This window comes from Eptesicus fuscus, chromosome 1 (genome assembly GCF_027574615.1).
Source record: "Eptesicus fuscus isolate TK198812 chromosome 1, DD_ASM_mEF_20220401, whole genome shotgun sequence".
NCBI classification, from domain to species: domain Eukaryota; kingdom Metazoa; phylum Chordata; class Mammalia; order Chiroptera; family Vespertilionidae; genus Eptesicus; species Eptesicus fuscus.
The window spans coordinates 6,904,237-6,923,497 of NC_072473.1; the positions used below are offsets into that span (position 1 = coordinate 6,904,237).

At 35.6% G+C, this 19,261-nt stretch overlaps 1 protein-coding gene across 2 annotated transcripts in view; it reads left to right on the forward strand.

Annotated features, from left to right (window-relative positions):
* Positions 1-19,261, forward strand: part of MOSPD2 (motile sperm domain containing 2) — a 39,178-nt gene that overhangs the window by 13,620 nt on the left and 6,297 nt on the right. For both annotated transcript variants that reach the window (XM_008154922.3, XM_028130281.2), the window contains exons 4-13: positions 950-1,036; positions 2,710-2,864; positions 6,166-6,226; positions 7,636-7,674; positions 11,531-11,655; positions 14,437-14,613; positions 15,197-15,309; positions 17,653-17,749; positions 18,598-18,694; positions 19,008-19,137. In XM_008154922.3, coding sequence (XP_008153144.2) covers positions 950-1,036; positions 2,710-2,864; positions 6,166-6,226; positions 7,636-7,674; positions 11,531-11,655; positions 14,437-14,613; positions 15,197-15,309; positions 17,653-17,749; positions 18,598-18,694; positions 19,008-19,137 — 1,081 coding nt within the window. The remainder of the gene's footprint in view (positions 1-949; positions 1,037-2,709; positions 2,865-6,165; positions 6,227-7,635; positions 7,675-11,530; positions 11,656-14,436; positions 14,614-15,196; positions 15,310-17,652; positions 17,750-18,597; positions 18,695-19,007; positions 19,138-19,261) is intronic.

Genomic DNA, 19,261 nt, shown 5'->3' on the forward strand with positions numbered 1-19,261 from the left:
ATAAAGGAGGGTTTTCTGACCTTGAAGATTATAAACTCTGCAGTGACTGAGTCTGGAGACTTATACAGAATAACCAACAAATAAATCCAGAGCAGACACTCTCCCCACTCTTCACTCTTATAGAAGGAATCCTTCAGAAGAAAAATTTTTTAAAAATAATTTGCATGGAAATGTCAAAACTGTAGGTAATTTCAACAAACTGAAACATTTATAAATATAAATCTGATCTTTCTAAATCACAAGTACAGAATAAACTTTTAAACTTAGTAGTTTTTCTTACATAGAATTGCTTGTTTCTAGTTGCAAACAGCAGGAAGATGATAATAGGGAGTGGGGGAGGATACAGGAATCTTTGAAAGTTCTAGATGAACTAGCAGTGAATGTAACAAAAGCCTTGGCACTTGCCACCTTGCTCCGTTGGTTATCAGCCTCACTAGAGACTAAACAGGCCCTTTTTGTTCCTCCTGCTAAAGGAGCTAGCATTTTTAAGTATTTTCCAATTGCCCCAAGATTATAAAATGTATTAAACTCTGCTGGATATCAAACTTTGTAGAAAAATCGTATTTTGCGAAAGTAACCACAGTGATTTTTTTCATTAATTCTGAAGCTGTCATGTGGATATTTGCTGGCATGTTCTCTTGAGATTGGCCAGTAGTGATAATATTTGTTTGCAAGTCTTTATGTGGAGCACAGGACATGGAAATGTGTCTACATAAATAATGACTGACGTCAAAGGGCGATGGATGTTTTTCATTTCTCTCATCTATGCTTTTATGTAGTTTGTTTACTTAGTAAGAAACACCATTTTTATTGCCATTCTATCCAGATGTTTGAATAAGCTTTATCTTTTTTTTTTCTCTGAGAACTACTATAGAACTTTACATTGTGACTTTTCTTTTTTAAAAGGTGCCTAAGTTACAATTACTCATCAATGTTTATCACTTTTTAGATCTGACTGAAGCCTCTATTCCCAAATGGTTACTGGAAATTGGTGGTATTTATCTCCATGGTTATGACAAAGAAGGCAACAAGTTGTGTGAGTATATTTAACTTATATACTGGTTTTTCAAGACTTTGAGATGTACTTGTCTATCTCAACAGAATTAGTAAGAGGCAGCACTTTCTCTATTTGCAAGTTTCCTGTAACTGGGGATTGTTAGGGCCATCTTGACTTGAGCATCAGATACTTAGTAGTTATACTACTGTTTGCATTATAATAAAACGGACAGCAAAGGCAAATGCTACATCCTCTGACACAGCCAAAATTATGTAATTCAGAGTCATTATCTTCTTTGTAATTTGACTGTGATATTAAAATTCAACCTAGTATTTTTACAGAAACACTGTTTTGATGGTCCCTAATGGTTAATAAATGGACTTTTTTCAAGTTTCCCAGTCTGCCCCTGTAGCTTCTTCTTCAATGTGTGTGATAGCAGGAAGAACAGTGGCACTCATCCCTGCTGTCCCAAGGACTTGCTTCCCTCCCCCTAGCCCAAAATCCGGCTTGGTTTAGTACCCAGGCTAAGCCTAGGCAGGAGTGTCAGAACCCCAGCCCCAGCAGAGTCAGTGCAATTTGCTCGCCCTCTGTGGTGTGTGGCCTCTTCCTGTTGGAACAGTTAAGTATCTTTTTGCATTTGTCTCCTATCACTGGCTCCTCCTTCTTGGTCTTTCTCATTTCTCCCTTTCCACCCTCCCTTAGACTTGCTTCCCTGGCTTCATCCCTTCCTTGGCCTCTTTTACTTTCCAGCTGACACAGTCTCTGTGGGCGATCTCAAGTACCTTGACAGCCTCAGCTTCCTGCCCCTCCTCAAACAGCGGCAAGCCCACAGCATCCCAGGCCACATGCACATACCTCACTGACCCTCACTGACTGGTGCCACCAGATTGATTGCTGGCCTGCTGCCCTCCACACAACACACAGCTGAACATCCGTGTCCCACCCGCTGCTCTGTCTCTGTACTGCCCAGCTCAGGCCAACAAACACATACTCTTCCGTCTGCCAGAGCTTCAGTGAACCCCTCTCCGTTTGCACCAGCGCTTCCTCAGTTTAGTCCCTCACTGCCCCCCTCTCCCTAATCCCTTCCCAGGGCATCACCTGCTGCGTTTCCTTCTCTGCCTCTTCTTTTCTCCCCTCTGGGCTGCTGCCTGAGAGATGTTGTCAATAGGAAAATCAAAAACGCCTTAGTATATCATTCAGGGTCCTTCACACCCACTCTGTCTATTTAGCTTCTCTCACCACTCATCACTTTTTGTCTCAGCTGCCACCACTCTGAACGCTTTGCCACACCCCGCCCACATGCAGGACACAGGCTCACACTTGCATAGTGCCTCTAGGGTTTTTTCTCTGGAAGGAACATTTTCTCTAGTGCTTGATAGAACCAATGGCTTTTTTTTTGTTAAGCATGGTGAAGAGTACTCTTAGGTTATTACCACATATTGTTTGTTCACCTGTATTTTCTTTCCCCCTTTACTTACTAGTGAAGTTTACTTATTTCTTAAGGGGATGGGAAAAATAGTTTCCTTCCTGCTACTCTTATTTAAGGTTCCCAAGTGCGCATTAGTTCCCATTTTAAAAAAGGAAGAGATACGTTTGATCTGAGAAATAAAATGAATTACAAATGGAAAAATGAAAAGGGATGGAATGATATATGTATAAAATAATATTATAAAGTCATTATTTTTTTGTTTTATCTAACGTTCTCCTGAAAGTGTGGATCAGGGTGAAGTATCATGTAAAAGACCATAAAACCATATTGGACAAAAAGAAGCTTATCGCATTCTGGTTGGAACGTTATGCTAAAAGAGAAAATGGGAAACCCATCACCGTGATGTTTGACCTGTCAGAAACTGGAATCAATAGCATAGTAAGCACTTTTTAAAATTCTGAGTGATTGTTTATCATGGTGTGCTCCCTCTCTCCTATCCTCCCTGCCGTTCCCCCCCAACCAAATATTGCTATAAAATTGAGCTAACCAGGTTATGTTGGGGGATATATTTTTCCCCCTGAATTGTGAGTGAAGTTAAATATAGAATACAATTTGCAAAGAAATAAATTTGCTTCAGTGTTTGGCATTGAAACTGTAGATTTCCCAGAAATGTCCCTTGTCTGATACACAGGATGTAAGTGTAGGATGTGGAGGCTGGCAGGGTACTGAGTGGAGGTGGTAACAGTGAACTTTTCTATCAAAGCTCTTATCCTACAACCCCTAACCCTGTGCCTGGCACAGCATAATGCACTCAGTAAATACTGAGGAAAGTGACATCTGCTCTGTTGTACCGTTAGATTCATACCGTGTTTTAACGTTGCGAGATGTCCACCTGAGTTTTGCACATACAGCACTTTTGTGATTTTGTTTGGGGTCCTTTGTTTGCTTGGTTGGATTTTTTGGTTGTTTGATTTGGTTAGCTTTGGAAAACAGTTGTCTCCAGGTGATTTTCCCAAGCTTAAAAAAATAAGTAAAAGCTACCCGTCCTTATTTTTGGGCCCTTGTAACCTTAATGGTAACTACAAACCCTTCAGCAGGGATGGGGATCCATTAGCACATTTATTAGAACTGATGTCTCTTAAATTCAAACCATGGCTAATTCTGGTAGCAGTGAAGTGTCATTTGCACACCTGCCTAGGGCAGTGTTAAAAACTTTTTGAAAAACCACTTGACAAAGTATGTTAAGAATCTTAAAGTGTTCACATTCATATTCTTTGCCTGGTAACTATCTTCTGGAAATGTATTCTAAAGAAAGAATCCTGGTACAGAAAAAGTATTACGCATCAAATGTTTTTTCAGAGTGTCATTTAAAATAATGAAAAATTAGAAAAATGTATACGTCAACATGGTGAAATGGTAAATTGAGGTGTACTCATTTATGGAGTATGTATAATGGTGTTTATAAATAATTTGCAGTAATATTGGAAAATACCTCTTTTAACTGAAAAAGGCAACAGGGTTATATCACAGTGAAACCTAGCCCTCAAGAAGTCTTAGACATTAAAAAACAACAACAGATAAACAAAATACATACTAGAGAGAACCACTAGAGAGAAGTAGAGGTGAGTTTTGAGTGGTGGAACCACAGACTTCCCCCCACACACACACACACACACACACACACTTCTTTCTATCTTTATATTTAAAGGGTTCATTGCCCTGGATTTTTTTCAGTGTAGTTCTGTGTCAGTGAGTTTTAGATTACAGAGTAAATAGTTTTATGCCCAAAATCTAAATCAAAATGCCTAGGTAAATAATATTTCATAAAAATAAATCATGACTCTGTTATCTTTTATGTGCAATAATTTCTAAGTATTAACCCAGAATAATGAAAAATAAATGTTAATGTTTTTTATTGCCAAATATAGGAGCAAAGAATTGACTTGAATTGTCTGATTTTTGTCAAGCTACAAAAGATATGCTTTCTCATTATCTTTAATTTATAAAGGTTTATTTGCATGACTAAATATTCAAATAATATTGTTTTAAAATACTTGAATCATATTGAATTATTTTTATATATGACCCTAATAATTCATGAAGGATTTAAGTTGGCTTATAAAGATGTATACAAAATTACAAGGCAAGAAATTTAAAGAATTACTTTTTAGAGTTGGGCCAGTAATTTGGCTCTAAACTTTCAGCTGCCTACCTAAAAAAAATGAAATCATTTAAATTCAGAGATTATACTTTAAAACCAGTGTCTTAGGAAAAGTATATGCATTCCTGATACTTAAAGTAGAGAGAGAAGTCTTTCATGAGTCCTCAAAGGGAGGGCATTTTACAAGATAATGTATAGCGTCCTTGAAAACATTCTCACGGAATGTAGACCAATCATTTCATAGAGCTTTTTTATGTAGGACCCACTAATATATGTACACCAGTGGCATCCTATCAAATCCACATGAATTAACAGTAACTTGGGATTTTATAAGCAAGGCCATTCAATTATAGAAAAGATGAAAACAAGAATATCAGATAAAGACTTTTTAGGCAAAGTCTCTAGGAGACACAGACCATATACTAGGTAACCAAATTTATATATAAGGAGTTAGTGAGATATTTCTTTAACCCTTGACTAAAAATTATTAAGCTCTCTGCACAGTGGGTATAATGATTAGTTATAAAGGTGTTATTACATAGTAGGACTTATCCCATAATAAATGCTTAAGATAGTTAAGGATGCTTTCTTTACAGTTTACTGGAGTTAAAGATGCTGCAACTCACCCACTATGAACGACTTAATAGACTCTCATCTATAGGACAAACCACCTTTCAGAATTGATGGCTTTAAGTTTGCCTGGTTATATGTAGCTTCCATCCTATAGTCCTTATAAGAAGGCTGGTCAGGATTAGTAAGTCAGCGTATGGCCATGGAATAACATGTAATAAAATGATCCATATGAGTAGTAACCCTACTAACCTAATTTCATGTTACTGTGTTCATTGCAGTGGAGCCAACCAGATAACTATGCTTATAAAGGCTTCCAGAAATGGAAGTTAACCCTTTGCACTCGCTTGCTTTTTTCTCGATTCCTTTATTCTAATGCTAACCATGTCGAGTCACACTCAACAAAGAACAATACTTGAATGTAAACTGAGAAATTCTAATTCTCATTCTAGACCTCTAAATAAGAGGAAAGAATCTTGAAGTAAAGTAGATACAGCAGGCCAATATGATAAGATTAATTGTGGAACAAAAGATTAATAAAATATGTTTTATTCAAGCTATTATGAAGTATAGAAATTAGCTTTAAAATCAAATATTGCAGAATTTATATACATGTTTTATTATCCCAAATGGTCAGATTATAAACTTTATACATGATTCATTAATTATTCAGCAGAATTTTTAGAGTTTCTCTATGAGGATTGCTTTTAGCTCCATTTTATAATTCCATGCTATCTTAGCAGCCTGAGATCTAACTCATTTGAGGTAACATGAATGATGCTTAAGCTTCTGATTTCTTTAACTTAGTTTTAGGACTGATTATTATAATTAGTTTAATGAATTAAGACCTTAATCCTTGGGAATCTATGTATTAATACATGAGCTTATTTTTAAAGAATTTAATAATTGTCTCATTTGTATTTAATAATTTATCACTTTTAGAAATATGCAGTTTAAAATTCTCTAATGTGGACAGTCTTAAAGATTTAAATGTATAATCTTTTTTAGGACATGGATTTTGTACGCTTTATCATCAACTGCTTTAAGGTTTATTACCCTAAATACCTCTGTAAGTAACTTATTCCTTTATAAACATACTAGAGGCCCATGCACCGGTGGGGTCCCTCGGCCTGGCCTTCAGGTATCGGGGTGAAACCGGCTCTCCGACATCCCCCGAGGGGTTCTGGATTGCGACAGGGTGTAGGCCAGTCTGATGGACCCCACCGGTGCCCGATCAGGACTGGGGAGGGACCGTGGGAGGGCTGAAGGGCATGTCTGGTCCATCTTGCCCAGTCCCTGTCGCTGGAACCCAGCAGCAAGCTAACCTACTGATCAGAGCATCTGCCCCCTGGTGGTCAGTGTGCACATCATAGCGACTGGTCGAACAGTCAGATACTTAGCATATTGTATGGGATGAAATGTAGAAATTGTAAACAATGTCTTAAAATTGTGCTTTATATTATTATAAGCTTTAATAGCTGAAACATTGTTTTCTGATGAGCTTAAATGTGTTCATAGAAGTTTAAGCACATATTGTAATAGGCATAGGGGGAAATTTTCATAAATAATCATGTCCTTTAGAGTTAGTTTTAAGAGTTCTAAACTGTACATATGGTATCCTATAACATACACACACACACACACACACACACACACACAGAGGTACATGAAAACATACCCTTATCTCAAAGATTAACCCATTTTTACTAATCTTTCAATTCAGAAATTCCTTTAAAATATTTATTATATTGACTTTGGCTGGGTAGCTCAGTTGATTAGAGCATTGTCCCGATATGCCAAGGTTGTGGATTCAGTCCCAAGTCAGGGCACATATAAGAATCAACCAATGAATGCATAAGTGGAACAACAAATTGATATTTCTCTCTCTCCCTCTCTTCCCTCCTCTCTCTAAAAATCAATTTCAAATATAATAAAACATTTATTATATGGAATGTCCTACATACAAGAAACAGATTAATATTGATAAAGTGTACTCTGTGATAAGCAATACTCATACATAAAGTACATTGTTACTAATTGCTATTTACAAATTGTCATTGAGAAAACGACTATAGTGTACTGTATTTGAATCTGATGTTGAAACTGTTTTAAAGTTCAATGGACTTCAACAGTAATATGACATGCCACATCCAGACTCCATTTACCCACTTAACAATTTTCTTTTGTACCTTTATGCAAAAAACAAAAACAATAAACAGACAAAAGGCCAAGCTACTTGCCAAAGGACAGTGATAATGCAATATTTATTTCCTGTAAGCTATTCTCCTTGGCTGGGCTCCTCACCATTTTGAGAAGTTAGTTTAGTTCTAGCACCACTCGCCCTTCACTGACATAGAAATGAGTCAGTCAGCTCCGTTTTTTGTTATATTCAGATCATCATTTTTTTCTAGGTTAGATATATGTGATATTACTATAGTGGTACTAAGTCACATTCAATGAATTTTTTTCATCTTTCAGCAAAAATAGTGATCTTTGATATGCCTTGGATAATGAACGGTGAGTATATTACCTATACTTTCTAAAACGAAATGTCTGATTTCCTTTTTTCTTTGCCAACTTCGCCACATTGCTATGGTTGTTTAAAAAAATGTTGATATTGTGTTTGGTGTATACTCTTTAAGTGGCTAGATCTAAACCATTGAAAGGCTGTTCCAAATCAAACTAGTCTAATTTTTCTACCCCATAGGGTCACCTACTAGTCTTCTCTAAAACCAGCCTCAGGGTAGTCAACCATTCAGGTAAAACTATAGCCCGAAGCCTCAGTTTATCTCCCACAGGTGGGGTATTTCATGAAACACAGGCCTTAGCTAGGTTTTCTCATGGGCTTCAGGTGTTGAGGAGGAAGGTGGGATGAATCTGAAATGTACTCCAAATCTCTGTAGTCACATACCCCTAGGATGACAGTCATAATATATATTTTTTAAATTATTGGAAAACACTAGTTATCAAAAAACTTCTCACAAAGAAAAGTCCAGGTCCAAATGGCTTCACTGGTAAATTCTACCAAACATACCGAAGCAACACCAATCCTTTGTAAACTCTTCCAAAAAATTAGAAGAGGGAACAATTTCCCATTCATTTCATGAGCAAGTATATGCCTAATCACAAACATCACAGGAAAACTATGGACCAACATCTCGTATGAATATAGATGGGCCAGTCCTCAATAAAGTACTAACAAACTATATCTAGCAACATATAAAAAGGATTATACACCATGACCAAGTGGGATTTATCTCAGGAATGCAAAATCAACAAAAGAAAATCAAACAGTGTTATCCACCATATTAATAGGCTAAAAGGAAAAAAAAAGGGTTCCTCTCAATAGACACAGAAAAAGCATTTGAAAAAATTCAGTAGTCTCCTGATAAACACACACAGGAAACTAGGAATAGAAGGCACAAATAGTTGAAGCAACTGTGAAGTTAGGGAGACCACAGTAGGCCACACAGACTACCCTCACTTCTGACACAAACTGTAAGGTCAAGGGGTTCCCCAAACCAGTCTCACTCAGGTTTACTAGAATGACTTACAGAACTCACTGGAAACAGGTATACTCGCAGCTACCGTTTATTACAGGGAAAAGATTCAGATTAAAATTAGCAAAGGGAAGAAAAACATAGAATCAAATCCAGGGAAATACCAAATGTGGAGCAAGGTAGTATTCCAGCACCAATATGTGGCAGTACCTGTGGAGTAATGCCAATCAGAAAAGATCACCCAAACTTCAGTGCTCCGAGTTTTTATTGGGGTTTCATTACATAGGCCAGACTGATTTACCACAATGCTTACCCCAGTCTTCCCAGAGGGTTACTGATACTGTGTGATGCAAAGTCCCTACTCTAAGTCATATTGTTCCTGTGTGACCCAAGGCCCCAAGCAGCTAAAGGCAAAGGCCAGACCTTTCTTTGAGTAAGGTTAAGTCTTCACTACACAGAAGAGAACCTGCAGAGCCTGATAAAGGGCATCTAGGTAAAACCTGCATATGTGAAAACCCACAGCTAACATGAAGTAATATTAACAATAGTTGCAGATGACATAATCTTCTATATGCAAAATTTTAAGGACTACAAACACACAGAGACTTATTAGAACTAATAAATGAGTTCAGCAAGGTGGCAGGATGCAAACTTAATACACAAAATCAATTGTATTTCTATATACTCGCAATGAATTATCCAAAAATGAAGTTAAGAAAATTTCATTTATAATAGCATCACAAAGAATAAAATAACTTAAAAATAAAATTAATAAAAGAAGTTTGATACTTGTACACTGAAAACTACATAACACCACTGAAAGATATTAGCGACCTAGGTAAACATCTCTTACTCAAGGATTGGAAGACCTAATATTGTTAATATGACGATACTTCCTGAATTGATCCATAAATTTAATGCATAATTGATCCATAAATTACTATATGGCCCAGCAATTCCACTCCTGGCTATATATCTTCAAGAGAAGTGAAACCATATGCTCACACACAAACTTGTACACAAATGGTCATAGCAGCTTTACTCATAATAGTGAAAAGTGGAAACCCAAATATTCATAACTGATGAATGGATAAACAAGTGTTATATATCCATAAAATGGACAATTATTCAGTCATAAAAAGGAATTAAATACCTTTTAAATGCTATGTCATGGATGAACCTTAAAAACATGCTAAGTAAATGAACAAAACCAGAAGGAAAAAAAAAACATTGTATGATTCTATTTATATGAAATGTCCAAAATAGGCAAATCCATATAGACAGAAAGTAGATTAGTGTTTACCATGGAATGGGAGAAGACAAGACAAGGAGAGATTGATAAGTGAGGGTTTCTTTCTGGTGTGATGAAAATGTTCTAAAATTAAGAGAGTGGTGATGGTTGTGCAACTCTGTGAATATACTAAAAACCATTGATGTGTATACTTTAAAAGGATAAATTTTATGATATGTAAATTATATATCATCTAGAGGCCTGGTGCATGAATTCGTGCACGGGTGAGGTCCCTCAGCCTGGTCAGCAGTCGGGGCCGTCTCGCCCAGTCTGGATCGGGCCAGTGGGAGGGGAGGGAAAGGACCATGGGAGGTTGGCTGTGGGAGCACACTGACTACCAAGGGGCAGCTCCTGCATTGAGTGTCTGCCCCTGGTGGTCAGTGCGCACCATAGCGACTGGTCGACCGGTTGTTCAATCGTTCGGTTGTTTGGTCACTTAGGCTTTTATATACACTGAGTGGCCAGATTATTATGTGTTCAGAGATCATAATAATGTGGCCACTCAGTGTATATAGATAACACTGTTCTAAACTAACAGATAGAGCACTTTAGATAATTCAAGCAGTATTACTTTAAATATGTCAACTCAGACTTTTTAGATAGAAATGAAAATGCAAATGTTATGTAAAAAAATTTAAGCACAATTAGCCAAAGTGAAAATATAATTTTCTGAACTATATTCAGCATTTGTTATGCTGTTTTATTTCTTTTTTTCTCTTTTTTATTGAATTTATTGGGGTGACATTGGTTAATAAACTTATATAGGTTTCAGGTGTACGATTCTGTAACATCATCTATACATTGTATTGTGTATTCACCACCCCAAGTCAAGTCTCCTTCCATTATTATACTGTTTTATTTCTTGATTTAAATTGATGCTTTTGCAAATTTAATGCAGGATTCCTCTTTTAATTTCTTTAAAATGTGTTTGGAATGTCACAATGGAAAGAAGGTTTAAAAAATTATTTACAGAATGGCATGACAAAACAGATTATAATTATTAAACAGCTGGGTTTGATAACAGTTTATTCTTGCAGATTCTGTCAGTTCCTCACAATTACATAGATTGGAGGACTTGAGAGAAAGGCAGAGGTTAGGATTAGGATGGAAATCTGGGTGTAGCTCACACCCATTATGAGGTGGCCTACTTCTCTTCCTGACTTCCCATTTCAGAAAGTTTTTCAGACTGGAAGTTTTATCAGAAACATAAGGCAAATGACTCTTCCCATAATATTGTGCAGTTATTCCCTCAATCAATGCTGTTTGATTTAGTGTCTGGAAATCTTAATAGTTGGGATTATTGATGGATTTGTGCAGAGGCCAAAACTCTGATGAGTATATTTGAGAACATTAGAGTAATTGAATCTTCTTGAATCTTTATGGACCATTGAAATCTGTAAGGGAAAGTCACAGTGTAAATGTCTGTAGGAATTAGACAATGTTAAGTATCATGTCATGGGAATATACATATTAACAAATTTTAGTCTAACCTATTTTCAGAAGACCTGAGTTAGCACCTACAGTAAATTAATTGAGAAAGAGAATGAAAATAATTTAATAAAGTAACTGTTTTTTTCTTCAGCTGCTTTCAAAATTGTGAAATCCTGGCTCGGTCCAGAAGCAGTGAGTTTGTTGAAGTTTACAAATAAACATGAAGTCCAAGACTATGTCAGTGTAGAATACCTGCCTCCCCACATGGGTGGAACTGTAAGTATAGTACTTGAAACTTGTTCCTAAAATAAGACTGGGTCATGGCACATTAGGCTGTATTCTTTCCTCAAGGAAAAAGGAAAAGCAGTGTCATAATATCCAAAGGAAAGCTCATAGATTCACCAAAATAATAAGCAGTGTTACATTTTTTTTAAGTTTTCAAGTTGTTACATTGCTATTTTTGAATGGATTTGAACTGAAAACTATTCAGTAAAAATGTATTCAGTATTTAGAAACAAGTGTTCAGTAAAAGTCTTTCTACTGCTATTTTAGTCACCCTGTGCCCCTCCCCAGTTCCATTATTTATTTTTTCCAGGGATCTGTATTGCCTAAAGAAGCAACTGTAGGATATATGTATAAGCAAATATACTATATATGTAATTCTTCCTTCTTCCCCTCTCTTTTAACCAAGTAGTATATTTATACACTATTATGCATCCTGCTTTTTTCTTTACCTGTCTCAGAGATAATTTCAAATCAATATGTGACAACCTGTCTTACTCTTACTTCTGACTGCAAAATATTCCAGAGTCTAGAGATGAACCATAAGTTAATTAATAACCATTAGGTATGAGTTTTTTTTTATGTATCTTTAGTTTGTTTCCAATTGTTTACTATTAAATAACCTTTTTCATTTAAAAGATAATGTAGCCCGGCCAGCGTACCTCAGCGGTTGAGCATCGACCCATGAACCAGGAGGTCAACAGTTGGATTCCCAGTCAGGGCACATGCCTGGGTTATAGGCTTGGTCCCCAGTGGGGGTGTGTGCAGGAGGCAGCCAACAATGATTCTCTCTCATTATTGATGTTTTTATCTATCTCTCCCTTTCCCTTCCTCTCTGAAATAAATAAAAAATACTTAAAAAATAAGTAAAATAAAAGATAATGTATACTATCAAGTTTTTTGCAAATGATTTTAGTACTTACAAATAAGAGATCAGGAGTAAGTAGGTATGTGTTAAATTCTTAATACCATATAACAATAAAACATATTGTGATAATGACTATTTATAAACTTTAAAACCTTTAGAAATGGTATGCCTTGGGTTAACTTGATTGACAATATTTCTACTTGATTTTTATAATCTTCTTTGTATACTGCCTTCCTGGCAAAATTGTATTCAACCAGAACCAAGGGGATAGCAAGATGAAAAGTTTTGGTATGTCCTTGTTTGTTTTCTTTGATTAAAAAAACTTGAACTAATATTTTTTTATTTGAAGTTTGATGCTTTCCTATTCTGAGACTTTATATTTCATAGTTTAACCTATAAAAAACAGACTATGGTTCATTTCAAGTACTACCCTTAGTTAAAATGATGATTTTATTGATTTGACATTTTTTAACATTTGCCCATAGAATTATCTTAAAATTAATAGCATTTAGTAAAATTTATTTTTCTTTTTAGAGATATAAAAGGTTATTTTATTTCCCATTCTCTGATGTTAGCGGTATATTTCTTCAGATTGTAGTCACAATTGTAGTTAGGACTACTAATTTTTTTAATTTTTTAATTTTTGTTTTCAAAAAGTAATACATACACTTTTATTTTAACAGAAAAGAATAACAAAGATTGAAAAGTATAACATTACAGTGAAAAGTATGTCTCCCTCCACAGGTCACTGCCCCAGGGGCAGTCACTGTTTCCAGGTTTTCTCTCCTTCTGGAGATATTGTGTCCATTATACTATTTTACATAATGGTCACATGTCATATATATTCTATTGTGGGGTTTTTTATATAATTTATTTTTAAGTTATACCATATTGATTCATAGAGGTCTACCTGACTCATTAGCCATTGCAGGACATTCCACTGTGTGGATATAACATAACTTATTTAATCAGTTCTCTTTTGAAGGTACATTACTTATTTTCTAATTTTTTGCCATTACTAATAGTGCTGCAGTGACTATCCTTGTAAATAATTCTTGATGAGTGGGTGCGGCAGTATATATAGAGGATAAACTCCTGGAAGTAAAATTAGGTCAATGGGTATATTTAGTGTTTAATTTTTATAGCTGTTGCCAATTTCCTCTAAAGAGATTGTGGTCATTTACCAATAATGTGTGAGAACATTTGAACCACATTCCTGCCAACACCACATAGTATCGTTTTTGCCAGTTTGGGGTGAAAAATATTTCATTATAGTTTTAATTTTCTTTTCTTTTATTGTCAGTGATGCTGAGCATGTTTTAATGACTTAAAAGGCAGCCTTCATTATTTTTCTGTGAACTGTATCGTTCCTTTATTCCTTGTTCTGTTAGGTTATTCTTTTCTTGTATATATTAACAAAAGTTGTTTTTTTATTCTGTGTGTGCTGCACATTTTCCCAGTTTGTGGCCCTTTTTTAAAAGTTTTATTTTACTGTGCTCAATTTTTATCAATATTTGCATGCCTTCTATTTTTTGTGCTCTGCTTAGAAAGGCTATCCCTGCTTAGGTTTGTTTTGGTTTTTTTCTATCCTCTTGTGTGTTGCTCTGGAGCTTATATGGTTTTAAAAAGTAAATACACACACAGACTTGCAGACACACTTAAAGCTTTCATCCATCTGAAATTCTTTTTGGTGTAAAGTGTGAGCTAAAGATCCAGTTTGCTTGTTTTACAGATGGCTGGCCAATTGTCTCACACCACTGATTACTTTTTCCTTTTCTGGTTTGTTTTAAATTTCACTGTCTGATTCGGTCTATTTCCTTGGCCAAATGAAGGAATTCAACTTTACTAAGAGAATTCTTTTTCTACCCACCCCTTAGCAAGCTGATCCAAAATTCCTTTTCTTCTAGGATCCTTTCAAATATAGCTACCCACCACTAGTAGATGATGACTTCCAGACACCGTTGTGTGAAAATGGGCCTATTGCCAGTGAGGATGAAGCTTCGAGTAAGGAAGATACAGAAAGTGATGGCAAAGAAATCTTGGAAGCAATTTTTAATGAAGAACAAGTAGCTATTCTAAAAAAGGTAATTTTAATAATAATATGAAATTAAGTCAAAAGCTGTGGCCTAGCCCCAATTCTACTAATAGCTTGCTATGCGATTCTGGGTAATTCACAACTTTCTGTCCTTCTGCATCTTTGTATGTACAAAGAAAGAAGGATGGGATGGGGTGATTCCATACTTTTGTATAAAAATTGGCAAAATGCACTTGACGGTGTTATCTAAACTATTTTTATTTATCTGAAATAAAATTAATACCTTACCTTCTTGATCTACTTCCTCTCTTTGTTTCATATTTTAAAAAGCACTTAGTTGTCTTCTTATAATCAGGGGCTTGATAAATACATTATAATTTAAAACAAATCCAAAGACTCTTAAGGGAAGGACCATGTTGTATTTTCTATAATCATTTATAGTAGGCACTCAAATTGTATGTTAATGTAACAATATATATTAATTATGTAATTTAGGTATAATAAAGCTACATTAAAGATTATAATTTGCATTGAATCAATCTAATGTTTACTTCTTGACCTAATGACCTGCCCAACCATCAAGTATGAAACTAAATTTCTTGATCTTTTCTTCATATTTTTTTAATCTTTAGATTAACCTAACTGAATCTACTTCCAAAGCAGAAGAAAATGAAAAAGTTGATTCCAAGACTAAAGCTTTCAAAAAACCATTGAGTGTATTTAAAGGGCCCTTATTACACATCAGGTAATAATGGAAGATTTTATTAGCTATGCTTTCATAACATATTTTGATCATCTTGAGGGAACTGCAAAGTAAGAAAACTTCTATACTGTTTTTGAAACTGGCGAAATACAAAATTAAGAGTTATCTAAAGACCTTGGTTTCCAGACATAATGGATAGTTTTAGCCACCTTTTTATTATTTTCCATTCAGTGTGTTTAAAAGGCCCTCATATATCAGGTAATAAGAGTGAACTAGAGGCCTGGTGCACGAAATTTGTGCACTGGGGTGGCGGGGGGGTGTGTCCCTCAGCCTGGCCTGCAATGATGCCAGCGTCCCACGCCCTGGCCTCTGGCCAGAGGCCCTCCCTCCACGCAGCCAGGGCACGGGATGCTGGGCTTGCATCGCCGTGCCGCCAGCATCTCCCCGCCCCCCACCTCCTCCAGCCGCTATGGCACTGCCATCTTTTGTCTCAGAGTGGTGGTTAATTTGCATATTACTCTTTTATTAGATTGGATATTCTTATAGTAACAGTAAATCTGAATGACATGTATTTTTCTCATTTTACTGATACTGTTAGACTTTAAACAAGTTCACAGATTCCAGAAACAACATTGAAATGTAGGTATTTATCGATTTGACCTTCCAAAAGCTAAAGCTGAACCAGAAAAATAGTTTTATTAAAGCCACATTTCAACCCATCCCTTGTTTCTAGGTTGTGCAATCCAAAAGAATCAGGATTGTTTCTTTATCATTATGTAAAGACCTCTTTCTCTCTAATGATGCTTTTTGGTTGGTAAATCTATTTAGCCTTATATTAATGTTGCTATACCATCTTTCTTTAGTGATGACCTAATATATCATTTTCTATGCCTTTACTTGAAACTTTTCTATGTAATTGTTTTAGGTATGTCTGTTATGAACAATGCAGCCAGAGTTCTAACAAATTGAATCTGAGATTCTCAAAATGACAAGATTAGTTTGTTTACACGTATTATGATTACTGTTATATTTGGATTTGTCATGTATGTATGTGAGAGAGGAAGAAAGAGAAACAAAAACACGCATGACTGTTCAGTTTACCATGTTTTTTCTTTGCCATTTTACCTCTTTGAAGTTTGTTTCCCATTTTTCCCTCTACTGGTTTGGAAGTTACTCCATTTTTTCACTAGAGGATTGTCAAAACCATAGGTTATAAATATTTACATTTATTTTTGTAATATCAAGGCTTATAAATATCAAGGTATGGCCGGAAGAGCTCAGTAGGGAGAAAGCCAAAGTGGAACTTGGGTCTCTGCCATTACCTGCCTCTGTTCCAGGAAAGTCACAGGGCTTCCACACGCACCCAAGGACCCATCCTATGTCTGCCTCCCCAGAGCTTCTCACAGTTTCTGTGCTGGTTTCTGGGAGCAGTTCTGATATCCAAAACCTTCCTGACGTTTCTGTGGCATACTTCAGGTTGAGTCCGAAAAGGAGACCAACAGCCCTGCTCACAAAGCCCTACTGGGAGAGCACTTCCTTAAAAATGTATGTTCTCTAAATGAATAAACATCTCTGATGTGAAGACATTCCTGTCATAACATGAGTCTATTTAAAGGTGCATCTCTACGTCAAGAGCTATCTGAAGAATTCACCTTTTTATCTAAAACAAAAACAAAAATACTGTCCTTCCCATTGTTTGGAGGCACCTGATCCAGTTTGGACAACTTAGCTGAAGTGTTTGTGTTTTCATTTTAGGTCACGGACATTACAGTAGCCAAGAACAGTAAAATGTGCATTTTGAGGCTCTCTGGTTTCACTGTTTGACAAATTCTTCCTGCACTTCTCACCCTAGATTTTATTTGTGTTTATTTTTCTTCTTCCCTATTACACAGAAAAGGCCTTTATTAGTAAGAAATTATTCTGTTACTTGAATACATCTCTAATGATCTTTCTTTTGAAGTTATGCTCTTCTCTGTTGGTGTATAAAAATATGCTCCACTCTAATCTGTTGTAATTAGATGAAGTTGAGGCAGCAATTCCGTCTTTGCTTTCATTATTGTCTATAACCTTCCAAAGAGTTCAAGTAAGTGTACCTTAAGTTGGAGCTGATTTTAGGACTAATTCAGAATCTTTATAATTCTGTGTTCCTTCCTATTTTGCTTTTGATCTTGGGGAAACCATAGGACTTTTTAAATAGCATGCATTGGATTAATAAGATTAACATACAAAATATATTAGGTAATTATTTTGTAATCTTGTCTTTTTTGATAAAATTCACTTATGCAAATGAGCATAAAATATTAACCAAATGTTTTTCTTCAAGCTGGATTAGATTGTCATTTATTTTGAGTAATACAGATGTCCTATGTTTTTGTCATTACTTAGCCCAGCGGAAGAACTGTATTTTGGAAGTGCAGAATCTGGAGAGAAGAAAACTTTAATAGTGTTGACAAATGTAACTAAAAACATAGTGGCATTTAAGGTAAATTTTTGAAATATAGGACAAATTATGTGTGAAAATTTGACATGACATTTAGACAATATTAATTGAAAGATTGATAATTTTGAACTTACACAATGCTTTTATTTATGATCTTTTTAGGCATGTTATAATGCCTTAGCTTATCCAGAATTTTTCCTGGGATCTGTATTTCAATCTTTTATTTATAATAACAGGCTAATGCCCAAATTAATTCCAGGGTTTAACATTTGTTGTAAATAAAAAACCCAAGGAAATCACTCTTCGTTATATGATTAGTTCTTAATAATATTTCTTAAAATAAAATTATAAAATCAAATATGCATTTTCTCCCAAGTATAGTATATTCAGGAGTATTAGTTTATACTGGATACTAAACTGATATTGACCATTAAGTGTCATAAGACTGAGTCTACCACCATCCCATATTGTAGGTATTACTTCCTTAAGTCCTCTATTAAATTTAACCATTAGGATGTCTGGATGTCCTTTGATTATCAGCTGTGTTGTTTTTTTAATTTTGAACACTATTGTAACATGTGGATTCAGGTTTTTGAATTTGTGTTAATTCAGGTGATGAGCACATGATAAATATTTAACAGATAGAATACTTATTTTATTTAAGGGGAAGGCTAAGTGACAATTGGACTTAAAAATGAGTAAATATTTTTTAAATAGCTTGAGATGCTTTTTTCCTAATGGTGAGCAAAGATATATTCTATGCATAATCATCAAAGCTTATTTTGTAAGTTTTGGTTATTGATTAACTGCTAATTTTGTTAAAAGTCCCTTATAAGCCATTTCCCCAAAAGTCATAGAGGTTATTATGTGACTACTATATTTATAAACAGGTGAGAACAACTGCTCCGGAAAAATACAGAGTCAAGCCTAGCAACAGCAGCTGTGACCCTGGAGCATCCATTGATATAGTTGTTTCTCCACACGGGGGTAAGTTGTCATGTGATAGCCATTGCACTGTAGGCACCTGTTTTCCCACATGTAAAATGAAATGGGCAAATGTGTCTCCCAAGTCCTTCCCAGCGTTACATAATTGTCACTTGTTTTTTAACGAGTAAAATTGTTTCAGCTGATACCAGTTGAAATTAATTTCCAAAAAGAACTCATTTTTTAGGACTTTTTCCCTTTTTTACGGTAGTTCCATATCCCTATTTTCCTTACTTTTTCTAGAATAACACCTTAAGCCACACACCTAAACTTTGGTAACGATTCCTGTTCAAATAATTTGCCCTTTTGAACACAGGCTTTGCAGTCTCTGCCCAAGACCGGTTTCTGATAATGGCTGCAGAAATGGAACAGACATCTGGCACAGGCCCAGCAGAATTGGCTCAGTTCTGGAAAGAAGTTCCCAGGAGCAAAGTGATGGAGCACAGGTATGCTTTTTACTCATAGGCCTTGAAATGTGGTGGGAAAGATCAGAAAAAAGACATGTGCCTTCTAGTGTTTGGCAGACATTGAGGCATCTAGTGTGGGCCCTGAGTTCTGCGAGGCTGTGGG